The 12,966-nt window shown below is 38.5% G+C and overlaps 1 protein-coding gene across 2 annotated transcripts in view; it reads right to left on the bottom strand.

The window, feature by feature from the left end:
* Positions 1–2,903: 2,903 nt before the first annotated feature.
* Positions 2,904–12,966, bottom strand: part of CDKL5 (cyclin dependent kinase like 5) — a 127,484-nt gene continuing 117,421 nt past the window's right edge. Inside the window, exons 16-18 of one of the 2 annotated variants that reach the window (XM_066545402.1) lie at positions 9,226–9,348; positions 8,004–8,123; positions 2,904–6,762 (exon numbers count right to left, since the gene is read on the bottom strand). In XM_066545402.1, the coding sequence (XP_066401499.1) occupies positions 6,379–6,762; positions 8,004–8,123; positions 9,226–9,348 (627 nt within the window). In that variant the 3' untranslated portion in view covers positions 2,904–6,378. The remainder of the gene's footprint in view (positions 6,763–8,003; positions 8,124–9,225; positions 9,349–12,966) is intronic. The other variant, XM_066545403.1, reaches the window with a different exon arrangement.

The raw sequence follows: 12,966 nt of genomic DNA, 5'->3' as shown, positions 1-12,966 counted from the left end.
ACTGTTCCCTATGCTTAAAGTTTTGCCTTGTAACCAAAGAGTTAAAAACTCTGCCACTGGATTTACATGTCAGGAGTTTACACCCAGAGGTTCATATCCTACAGGAAAATTGGACAGCAGCTTCCACCTTGTGCTATGAAGATGCTTTATCTTTATGCTAATGGAAAGCTCTGACAGACAGCAGCTACTTCACAACGCATTTCCACGCCTCTACAATTAAGATGCCACCTTGCATTTCTCAGAACAGATCCAGAGAAACAACGCCCTGTGAAAACAGAGACCTGGTGGAAGGAAAAGCCTGGTAGGCAGTGAGTTTTGGTGGGGGCACAATGAGGTAAAGTATCTCACCCAGATGAAATGGAAAATTAAAATGAAGGGAATCCTGAGCAAGTCTAAGGATAGCTGTTTGAGTAAAACAGCAAAAAGGGTGGAGTAGTAGATAAGGCCTCTAACTCCCTGAAAATCTGCACTAGAGAAACAACAAAGAACAAGGCAACTGCAATATTTGAGAACCACAAGGGGAAGGCCAAGGGAAGACTGCAAAGCAGTGCAAAGGATGGCACTAAGATTCTAGAGAGAGAGCTCAGATGGCTTGAAGGTTTCAGAAGTATTTCAGATGAAGGCCCAAAAATATTTTATTACATGGTTGCTAACAGTACCTAGAGGAAGAATCTTTTTAGGTGTCTCTTCAAAATCTGGAGTCAATAATAAGCTCAGAATAAACAAACCCAACCTCAACCACATTCTGCAAGAGAGAGGAGGTAGATTGACTTGCAGAGAAGACAAGAGATGTGTAGTCATTCTTAGGCTAAGACACAAATTCCATGTTCAGGCTCATGGGCCATGTTTCAAGAGTCACTCTTGCCCGGCTGCATATTTTGTTATGTTCTAAAAGAGCCTGAGAAGCAGTCTGATTGGTGGAATGAAAGCATCCAAACATAGTGGGGCCAGTCCTCTCACACTTCACACACATCTTCCACAAACCCCAGCTTTTGCACCAAACAGCTGGTGCACACAAGGTCACAAATCTGTATCCAAGCAGAACTCAGAACAAGCAAAATGCAGACCTAATCCATCAGATTTACCTGTGCTGTCTCATGTGGTAGTTGTTAAGACACTCCACTGAGAGAACAGATGACCTGACACAGCTTTTTTCTTACAATTGAAAGAGGATCTCCTATAAAATCTGCTTTGCTAATTTTAATGAAATTTGCTTTGTGGTTGCAAAATGAGGAATCTTCTGTTTTCAGTACAACATTCAGTACAGCACAAGCCTTCCCTTGCCTGATGAGCCTGAGCATTGATGCACTGCTGCTGCTTGACCATTTGAAAAAGGTGCCAACATCTAGAACTTCCAAGTTTTGTTATATTAAAAGGGTTTACTCAAATCAACCCTTTTAAAAAAAGGCCAGAAGTTAAATGGCTTTTTTCCTCATTCATTACAAACCCAGTTAAGGAATAGTTAATATCATGATACCATTAGAAAGAGCTGTGTAGGGAAAGGCACCTGTTCTTAAATAGTGTCTTGATTTGAAGGTTATTCAAAAAGGGTTACATAGGGCACATCACCTTTCCAACCATCTCCTGTGGCACTCCTATTTCAAATGGTGGGCCTACTAACATGAACAACAGCCTAGATGCATTGTTTGTGATATTACCCCATTAACAGATGTAGCATGCATGCTAGCTGGAATGGAAAAAATAAGCATTCATTGCCACCCCACAATTTGCAGTATATCATATATGGCTATCCTTTTCACACTCTTTGTGTGACTGGGATGCAAATATTGTCCCAGCTCTACTCTGACAGTGATCAACACATACAGAATTAATTACATGCAAGTATTTTGAAGCATGTCTCACTAACAAATCATTACAAGACAACAAAAAAAAAAAAAAGAAACATGAATAAAAACCCCAGTACTTCTAGAGCACAGCTTCTCTATAAAGTGGCTAGGTTTTGCCTTAGCTACCTAGGTCACAACAGTGCTTTCAGAGCTGTATAATCTGTATTCCCATAGGCTCTCTGTGTTCTTATATGGAGGTCTACAGAACTGTTGAGAATTCATAGCTTTTTCTGGGTGAACCTAGGAATCTACTCAGCTAACACTTTGTCTTTTTTGAAGAAAAAAAGAAAAGGCTGGTATGTAGCTTTTTAAACAAGTGAGATTGATCTAAGAGATCTAACTGCAATGACAAGGAAGGGGAAGAGCCTACCACAGGCCACTGCTTCTCAAGAGTCTCTCCAGCCTTGGTCCCAGAAACCAGTTGGTGTGGTAGAGAGAAAGGTGACAAGCCAAATGATGATCTGAGGATGCCTCATGCACTTGGAAGTTTGAAGCCTGCTTTAATATTGATCTAAAAGAACAAGTGGTGTTTGGGGAATGTTTTAGGAGACAAATCTGGGATCATTGACTTCCTGCTAAGAACTCTGCCCAGTGCTCTCCTGCAACCTCTCAGAGGGGCAACGAAGCTTGGACTGCAATAGACTGAGCAAAAAGCAGAGAATAGGTCAAAGGGACTGCTCTCTGTGGCCAGGCCTGTTGAAAACAGATATTGTTCTAGGTTAATACATTTACATTGCAGTTTAAAACAACAGCTTAGACACTTACACAATTTCAGTTAGGATGACGTTAAGGTGCTTTTTTTTCAGAAAAGAGCTCAAGAGCTATAACTAAAACATAGAGACAAGTTTAGGCAGCTTGAGTTCTGCAAAATTACTACAGGTAATTTCTGAAACTTAGTTTCTTTTTTATTCACATCATCAGTGATGCCATAAGGCAAAAGATTGCCAAAGAATAAAATACAGTTTAACTAGGATCCTTTACACTAAATAAATCTATAGAGCATGTAGTACAGGACTCACAGACCAGTGCAAAGGAAAGCTCACACTTACAAAAGAGTTTGTTCTGTAATTCTCTTCCCCTTTATTAAGTCAGAAAATCTCAGTCACTATAATAAGACTCCTTTGAAAATCTCGACAAAATTACATTAGCCATATTCTAAATATTGGGAAGCTAAACCAAGTTAAAGATACAGAATTCATCCCAGCACCAGCTGGCCGAGCTACTGGAACTTCTTTCCAACAGAAGAAAGAAAATACTACATACATTCAACACAATTTAGTATTCAATGAAAGATACTACAGTTTGTTGAATTCAAGAGGAAAATGCAGTATGAAGTAGAAACAAGTTTCTGTAAATATGGGCCACCAAATACTCAAACATTCCTTGGGTCACCTTTGACTAACTACTTTAAACAGCTATATGTACAGTCAGGGATCACCCTGATTTAACTTAATGGGTACAGAGGAAAAAAATCCTCTATAAACACTTTTCCTTGCTAGAAATCATAACAACCACATATTGCCCAGTACCATCATCCCCAGCATGAAGATCTTACCAGCAAGCTAAAAACCTTGCAGAGGCAAAAGGATACATATCCACAAAGCACAGAAGAGTCGAGACTGAACACTCCCTGTGAGACTCAATGCACAACCATCAAGGTTGGAAGAAACCTTTAGGATCATCCAGTCCAACCATCAACCACCCCAGTCACCCCTAAACCATATCCCCAAGTGCCACATCCAGATGCCTCTCAAACACTTCCAGAGTCGATGACTGCACCACACCCCTGGACAACTTATTCCAATGCCTGAACACTCTTTCAGTGATCTTTTTTCCCCTAATATCCAATTTGAACCTCTCCTGGTACAACAGAAGGTAATTTCCTCTCATCCTTTCACTTGAGACACGTGAGAAGAGGCTGATCCTCACCTGGCTACACCTTCCTTTCAGGTGGTTGTAGAGAGCAGTGAGGTCCCTCTGAGATTCCTTTTTCCAGACCAAACACCCCCAGTTCCCTCACCCACTCTTGTAAGACTTGTGCTCCAGCCCCTTCCCCAGCTCTGTTGCCATAAAAGAGACATTCAAACTGCACTGCCTAGAGCCCCAGTCTCTCAGGCAGTGCTTTTGTGAGGGATTTCAGTGGCATCAGCCCATTTCAAGCAGGGCTAAAAGGGCTCACATAGCTGTGACCAAGCAATGAATCTAACAGAGGCTGCTAAAATAAGCTGCTAAACTCTGACAGGGACAACAAGTAAGTATCATAATATCTTTCCTGGATGCCCACTGAACTTAGAAAAAAACTGAATACCCTTTCATGTCTATTGTATTTATATATGCTATATATATGATATATCAATATGGTGCATATATCATATATAGAGAGATATTATATATCATATCTAGCTATAGAAAAATCACATGCATATTTCTTGCAGGCAATTGACAAAGGAAGAATTCCTATTTTTTAATTTTTCAAATTTAGTAGACTTATTTTGAGTCCTGGACAAAACTGATATAACATCCTTCCACACTGTTCTTTCTGACAACTATTTTTACAGTAGTGGTGCCGAATTTGCTGTTGTTAGAACTTTGGTATGACTCAAGAGGTACTGAACAGCATGTCCAGTTTGCATTGTTATTCAAGTTGGAAGTTACTGCCTCTGCTGCTTCTGTTAACTTCATCTATGGCTAAATCATTCAATTTACATTCAGGTTAATCTCTTTTTGGAAAAGACAGTGTATTTGCAAGTACAGGTGTCTTACGAAGACAGCATCTAGAAAACAAAGTGTGCTGCAGAGTAATGAGGGAGTGAAACTAATGTGTTTAAAAAGGAAAGATTGTATTGTTCTGACACTACAGGCCTGGCTCTCCTCTTATTGCACAAAGTTTAGACTGGCATAACTCTTTTGACTCCTGCTGGCTCACCTTTGATTTACTTTACTGGTAGCAACAGAGGAATCAGGGTGTGTATTTGCTACACTTGACATTCACCAAGGTAAAGGCAGTTTTAACTGTGTTGTACAGGAGGCTGGAGCCCAAGATCTAGTATTTTGCTGAGACTGGTAGCTGAACTGGGTATGGGAATATTTGGATAGTAAGACCTAAGGAGAAGTCAAGTTGCATGGCAACCTTCTCCCGCAATATCCAAATATCAGATTTGTAGCTTTAAATATATCCTGAAATATAATAAAAAGTGCAAGAGTAGTTTAAATTCTAATACAGTGTTTATCTTATTAGTTAATAGATTGCTAGAGATGTAAAATACACATATGCATAAAAGCTAATACCATGATCTGCAGTGCCATGCTATGCTTAAGTGTCAAAGTTTTGCATTTCACTTGCAATTCATGCTGTGTTTCTTTGGTTTTCACCCCTGCTATTAAGTGGAAGAGCACCTGCTTTTGCTTGTAGTAATGGGGCACTTTATCTCTTTAGAAGAAACAAAAATTTGGTACTGGGGCTCTGTGCTCTTGATGCAGATGCAGAAATCCCATTAATATTACTAGGAAAGCTAAGGACAGGGGAGAACATACCACATTTAGATTACTGTACAGTTCTGCAGTCTCTTACATTTAGCCAATACTTCCAACAAAATAGCCCATAATAAAGCTTGGAATCAAATTTTGTCTTTTGTTTGTTACCAATAATGCCTGTAATACTGGGCTCTCATAGCCAAGCAAGATCCATACTGTTACAGTCACGTTTATATCCACATTCAGCTTCCTTTTATTAGAAGTATAATACTGCACTTTATATCACAAATGTATAAAAAATATGGCAGATAGTGTCATAACAATACTTTTCTTTTAAATGAGTATATTTAAAAAACAGACAGTTATTTTCCATTTATATATATATATTTATATATAGAATAAAATACTCCTGATGCAATATATAAATGTTACTGTTAGTTTTTTATAGAAACTACTGTAGCTGTTGCACTGCTTCACAATGTTTCAAACAGCTCAAAATAACTTTACATTATAACATAAAAGATATGATTATAACAGTACGATATTAGGTCATCATAAATAAATATTACAAATCCTATCAAATATGGAAGTTTAAAAAACAAATTTAAGACATACAATTTAACTTTAAACCCTTAACAGGGATACACTTTTATCACATAAACCCCACTGTTTTAACTAGGCAGCAAAAAATGTAGTAAGGGCATAGGCCTAGACAATGTTTTTACCCTTGTAAGTGCCAATACATACCAGAAGTCTCCCAGCTTTCAGACAGAGATGTGCACTAAGCTGGAATGTAAATGAGAGAAAATGACAACGCATTTTTCTCCCTGACCAGCACACTCTGCCTGGCGTCCAGTGACATTTCTGATGACTGGTAACTCATAGTTCCACTCGTGCTCCTGTAAATCCCTGACTCTCTCGTGGTGCTGAACAGCATCGCTCCACACGCACATATTGCACACCTGTATACAGCTGAAAATGCAGTCTTACCATCAGCAGAGCACCACGCTCCCCTGTGCTGATCTCCCCCCTATGCTGGTCTCTTTGCTGGGTGCCCCTACAAGGCCGTCTCTTTGAGATCGTTCAGGTTGGGCATGCGCGCCCGGTTGGCGCGGCCGTAGCTGTGCCCGTTCTGGCCGCCCTTGGCCGGCAGCTGGTCCGAGTAGGGGGGCCCGTCGCTCCCGGCCCGGTTCACGGGGGACACGTGCCAGGTGGGCTCCAGCTGGCTGGGGATCTGCAGCGTGGGCCGGCTCTTGGCCTGCGGCTCCGGCCTCACGCTGCTGCTGCCGCTGCTGGAGCTCTGACTCATGGGATGGATCCGCACTTCAGGAAAAGAGGCTTTGGCTGGCTGGCTGGGTAAGGGCTGGAAGCGCGGCTCGGCAGCCACGGGGTGGTTTGAAGAGAGGTGTAAGAGCTTCCGAAGAGATTTTAAGGGCTGGCTCTGAAAGACACGCAGAAAAGCTCCATCATATCAGACCTCCCATAAAAAAGCTGTCCTATCCTAAACTGAACATCTTAAACTTTATGGGACTTCTTCACTTTTAGTTCATATTTGTTTGATAAATTTCATTCCAAGCTATGACTACACACCTGAGAAAATGTCTTCTCATCACAGTCCAATCTATTGCTACTTGAAAAGATGGAACCTTTTCTCCCTCAGAAAAAAATTGCTCCCGTCAGTTATTTTATCCTTGTTTCCTTTGAAAATGCAGGCATAGAAAATTGCATTAGCTGTCCATCTGTCTGCTATTAACTTAAGAACCTCAGCCACATTTTATGAGGAACAGATTTCAGAAATACAAGTTCTTAAAAATGTTGTGAACATAAATTAGGGGTTGGAGTGAGTCTTGAGTAACCATCTGCACTGAAAGGAGGTCTGGCAGAACTCAGAAGTTACATATTTTGTTTTCTGGCAGCTGGTGATAGGCAGCTCCAGTCTCCCACAGCTCCTTTCACTGGTCAGCAGGTTGAAGGTGAATGGTGATGCAGGGTTACTAAAAATGGGTAGCAAGAACCTGGGGAAGCCTAAGTTCACAAAGTGGTATGAAAGCAGTCTTGTTAAACTCCACAGATCACAGAGCAACTTGTTTCTTCAAACACTGCAGCTGCAACAAACCCTCTTCAGTTTCCAATGTGACAACAATGGAGCATGGCACTGACACTCCCTCCCAAACACTGCCCACTGAGCTGGTTTTAGAACTGGAGAAAATAAAGTTGCACTATTGCAGTGCTATGCTCCAAAAATGTAGCCTGCTGAAACTGCAGTCTGTGCCAGCCAGACTGTAACGTGGTCTGGATGCTTCGGTGACCAGATCAATTATCAAACTCTGCTGAGCAGCAGCCAACCCTCAAGATTCACCATTCCTTACAGAGCTGACTTAAGGGCTTTTGTACAGCACTGCATTGCTACCATAGCACTGAAACACTGCTTGCCTATACTACAAAAACATAACCAATGTTTCAAAGGGCTCAAAGACTGACAAAGGACATTTAATCTCTCTTTTCCTTGTCATTCATGTCCATATTTAAAAAAAAATTATGCAGGACTGCAGGTACATCTAGTGAGCAAGGAACTAGAAAGCTGGGAAATAATGTCAAATGCAATTCTTCTATTCACCAGAGAAAAACCTGTCAAGATGTATCAGTGATATTAATATAGAGGGAATTGATAATGCCACTTACATGAGGCTGGATTTCTGTCATCTTCTCAGGATGCCAATCCTTCTGCCTGCTGCTCTGGTGATTGGAAGAATGAATGGCTTTCTGTAATGCCAAGAGATCCTGACTTTCAGTATTAGGCATCTGCAACAAAATATTAAATACTTGTCTCCTAGTATTTTCTTAAGAATAGCTGTAAATAATTTCCCACAGTTAATTACAGAACACAAGTGAAGCCCATTACTGCAGCAGAATTGCAATGACCTCTCAATTATTCTCCCCACAGTAAGAGCTAGTGGCTGTGGACATCATGCAGATTTGCAGTACCTTTAGCCCTTAAAGCATTCACATGCTGTTAGTGTTATTTGCTGTAAGAAAGAGCAGTTAAACAAGGCATCAAAAATAAAATTAAAACCAAAATATTGTTGAGCCTCATCTTCATTTAAAAAGCATTCCATACTGCAGTTAAGACCATGGATCAGTTCTATAAATTTGCTCCAGAGTGAAGCAGACCAAAATCCCTCTAAACTGATCTCTTGACTGACATCACAAAACCAAGAGCTTTCTCTATTCCCATCTTTCTTCTCCTCCACAAATATCCCAAACTAAAGCAAAAATTAAGAAACAGCTGAAACTTTACAGCAGAAAGATAATTTAAAACTTACATGTAGCTTTTTATCTCATTTCAAGAATTCTAAGTAAAAAGAGGACAGTCAAAATATAAACTATTTTTAATGCAAGCTGTCTTTTATCATGAACAATCAGGACAAACAAAAATACAACAGACACGTGAGCAAAGTTCTTTCCAGATAATCCATTGCTAACATTTGATTTATTTAAATTTCTATATAAAGGAGTAGTTTGTATAAAAAATTATGTATTTACAATACAGTTATAAACCAAACCAGGTTAATTTTTTTTCTGAATGAAACACAATGAGACAGTTTAATTTTAAACATACACAATTTCACAACTATTTCCCTTCCTTAGTCTTACTCCCAAGGTTCATTCTCTCTGGAACTGTGTATGTTACATTTTCACTATATCAAATACTATTAAAAAAATTTTTAGGAACAATCTGTTTCAACAAAACTGCCAATTTTACTTAAATTTATTGAACTGGCCCAAGATACTTAACTGGCATGAAGAGGAAGTGATACCATGAAAATAAACCACATGCTGCTGTAGTCAGTAAAACAACTTTACTAGAGCATTTTACAGTGTTACTGTACTTAAAAATTAATACCATTGGTAGAGTGACTACAGGAAGTTTTTTCAAAGAAGAACTATGCTTTAAATTATTCTTTGAATTAAAAAGAGGAAAGAGGGATTTCTTGATGCTCGGATTCTCGCCGTTGGTTGAGTCTGTCTGCAATATAAGACACAAAAACTAAATGCATAATATTTCAATTCAAGAGATCTGCCCCTAACTAAGTTAACTTTTCTTTTTTTGGTAATTCAACAATACATGTTATCAAGCCTATAATTTGCTTTTGGAAAATACAATAATGATTGAAAAAAGCCTATGGAACAAATTCAAGGAACTCAATGCATAGAAAGCATGTAAAAAAAAGATCAGCACACCTATTCTTATATCCATGTTCACTAGGAATACAGAATATGTTTATTTCAAAGGCTTTTGGAAATACCTCGTAGCTCTTGTTGACTTTACTGAGCTTTGAATTAAATCCTGTAACTCTGGCAATCATTTGTATTTCTGATAATGACCTAAAGCAGTATGACATTTCTCATTTTTATATCAAGAAAATATTAAAGATCCACTAACAATAATAGGAGTTGGTTTCAGAATGAGCAGTTGATAGTTACACTTGGGAAAAAAAAAGCCTTCTATTTTAAACCTGCAATAAGAACTAAGGCTCCAAGATGAATTATTTCAGTTCTAACATAAATATGCCATTAGCAGCTTCACGTGTAGCTGCAAGTACACTGGCTGGTTTATTTTAATTTATGGAGCACAACCAAAGAGCTTACCAGTAGATGAATGAACAACAAACAGAACTATAAGGTACTAGAACTATAAATGGGTCTATTTCTCCCCTGATCAGGTGCAAACAAGCATAGGACACATATATAGTGTCTTGCATTTTCCTGTCTATCAGAAGAAATCTATTATGGAATAGAATTAATATATAACTAAATACAATGACAAGTGCACTACCAAAAGCATGGGCTTTCAAATAGCTTTTCCAGCTTCTAGATTTCATCCAAGTTAATGAAAATCAATAATTAGCATAGCTTATGTTCAGGAACTTTATGGTCAGAAAAATTTCCTGTTTCAAATTCAGTAAACTAAAAGTAAATGAAAGCACTGCTAAGAGAAATGCTCACCTGCAACTGCTTTTTCCAAAGCAGGTAATTTCTTCAGACCCATAGCTTGAAATAAGTGCAAAAATCTGCAAAACTCAGGCTCCTCTGAAGATAGTGCCTACTGACACTGTGCACAACCCTCATGGATATCAAATTGTTTGGTGGCAAATGACATAAAACTGTGATTATAACAATCCTCAAAACCTTTTGCTACATTACTAAAACACTTCAAACAATGAAAAGGAGAATGGATAAGAACAGCTCTGCAAAAACAATATTGCAAATATCCCTTAACAGGCAGTAATAATTGCTAACCCACAAGGTACTGCACCTGGAGAACTCTAGGGAGAATGATTGATGGGAACAACCTGCAGGAAGAAGTGTCAGGAACGGGGAGCAATTTTAGGCTGTTAGATATTTTAAGAATGATATTACTAAGATGTCTTCAATCCAATTTCAGGTATCTTTTACAATTCCTGTAATGATGATCACCAGCAAAATGAGACTTGCCCAAGGATATCAGAAGTAAATCATAGCTAGCTACTATGTGCTTCCTAGCTCTGTGACAGTCCCCAGGTCTAATTTGTTATTTCTTGCTTAAAGTCTGTATTTGAGCAAATAACTGGAATTTCATACTTGTAGGACTCTACATGAATTGTAGGTCTCAGAAAAAACCCTTGGGTAGTATCAAGCTGTCTATTAAGACTTTTAATAGGAATTCATAGAAAACATTGTATGTGTAGTTGAAGAGCTAATATTACAGTGCTGTGAACAACTTTTACTACTAACACCAAATCTGGTGCTGAATTGAAGGCAGTAATTTTATTTTGTGCTGGAAGATCCTAAAGACTGTCCCAGAGTTTGTTAGGTAGATGTCTTCAACTAAGAGATGAAGAGGAACAAAGACCAGAGTCTGAGCCAGACACTTGTACACCCATCAGTGGTGCAGCCTATGCCTAGATACTGTCCTGGTAATCAGCTGTAAGTACAAATGAAAGGAGGTTTTTCTGGCTCTGGTTTGATCCAAAACTTAAGTCGATCTCAGCAAGTTTCTAGCTGAGGATGAGTTGTATCACTATATTATTTCACTAATTTATTAATCTTTTTGTGAGATTCCACCTCTAAGTAGCAAACGCAGTTTTTTCCCTTCTCTCTCTCTTCTATTCCTCTCTACCCCTCTTTTTAAGAGTGAGAAGAAACAGGAGTAAGGATTATATCTAAACCTGCCTTAGCCTGTAATCAGTGATGGTTTTGGTAGCTATAAATCAAGAAGCTTTTGATTTAGGTGTTTAGTAAAATGCCAGATTTGGAGAGGCAATACAATCCAGAATGTATTTCTTTCACACAGTTTAATGTGTAGGTAATCAATACACCATCTTTCAGCTGAGATATTGGAGTCTTGTCTGCCACCATGTCTGCATGGCTGGAATCAGAGTAGAGTACAGCAATGCAAATTTAACACCTTTTTTTTTCCCTTGAAAATGCATCACTGGAACCAATGGCCTTAGGCATTACCCTTACATGGACATTTTGGTATCAACCAGTCCCAGAGCTGTAATGTAGACATTTAATTCAGTTGTTTAATACAGATGATCATATTTGAGCTGCCTACAGGTATGAGGGTGAACAAGTTCAGAAGGAGAGGTAGATGCCATTGTTGTAAATCCCACCCAGCAGGAAGGTGAGGTGCATTTCTGAGTGCTAATTAATATACATATGCACATGTTCCACACAGTTCAAAGAAATTAAAAAAAAACCCAAAACAACAAAAAACGTGATAATCACTCCTCTCTCCCAATTTTCAACAGATCAGCCCTCCACCAACTCTCAATTCTATCACCTCACACCTTGACAGTAAATATTTACATTAAGTCATTCCCCTTTGCCAGGAGTAAGCATGATTTACTCAATTCTGAGAATATTCAAAACTATAACTGCATTTACACTTACAGGAACATTACAATTTTAAATGTTTTACTGCTTCCAGAGCTGTCATTTAAGAATGAGATTATGTTTAGGTTACTTCAGTTATTAGGGATATTTTTATTATAAATACTAGTGAAATGTTAGTATACCACTACTTTCTGATAATAAAAAGTCCTTTCTCCCTCCCAAAAACTTTATGAAAATGTAAAAATGTATGAGACATCAAAGACTTATACTGAATAACAAAAGCCACAATCCATTCCCTCAACAAAACATAAAACACTTAAGAATGGTTAAGACACATCATCCTTATTCCAGTCATGGAATGCATCAAGAAGACAGAGGCTGTTACCAAGACACTTCCATGAAAAAGACTGGAAAGAATTATCATTTGTTACAGTTTCATTTTCTCTGTATGGCTGCCTGAAACTATTCAAGCTCTGGGGACACACAAGAATTAAGTTACTATTCTTGGAATGGTATCACCATATCCTGAAAAAGAATTTGTTGCCACATCATCTTAAAACTTGCATCAAAACTGGCTCTCAAAGGGTCTGAATAAAAATAAAGGTGTAAGTTTGGATTTCTTCACTCTCTAGTCCTAGTAAGTGAAGAAATATTTGAAAAGGCAGAAAAATCAACCCTGAACAGAAGAGGAATTTGATTTTCATATAGTGAGGAGAGAAAATAAAAGAAGTGTATACACATATAACAATAAATAATACAAAGGTAC

This window comes from Molothrus aeneus, chromosome 2, assembly GCF_037042795.1.
Source record: "Molothrus aeneus isolate 106 chromosome 2, BPBGC_Maene_1.0, whole genome shotgun sequence".
Taxonomy (NCBI): Eukaryota; Metazoa; Chordata; class Aves; order Passeriformes; family Icteridae; genus Molothrus; species Molothrus aeneus.
This window is presented reverse-complemented; position numbering and strand designations above follow the sequence as displayed.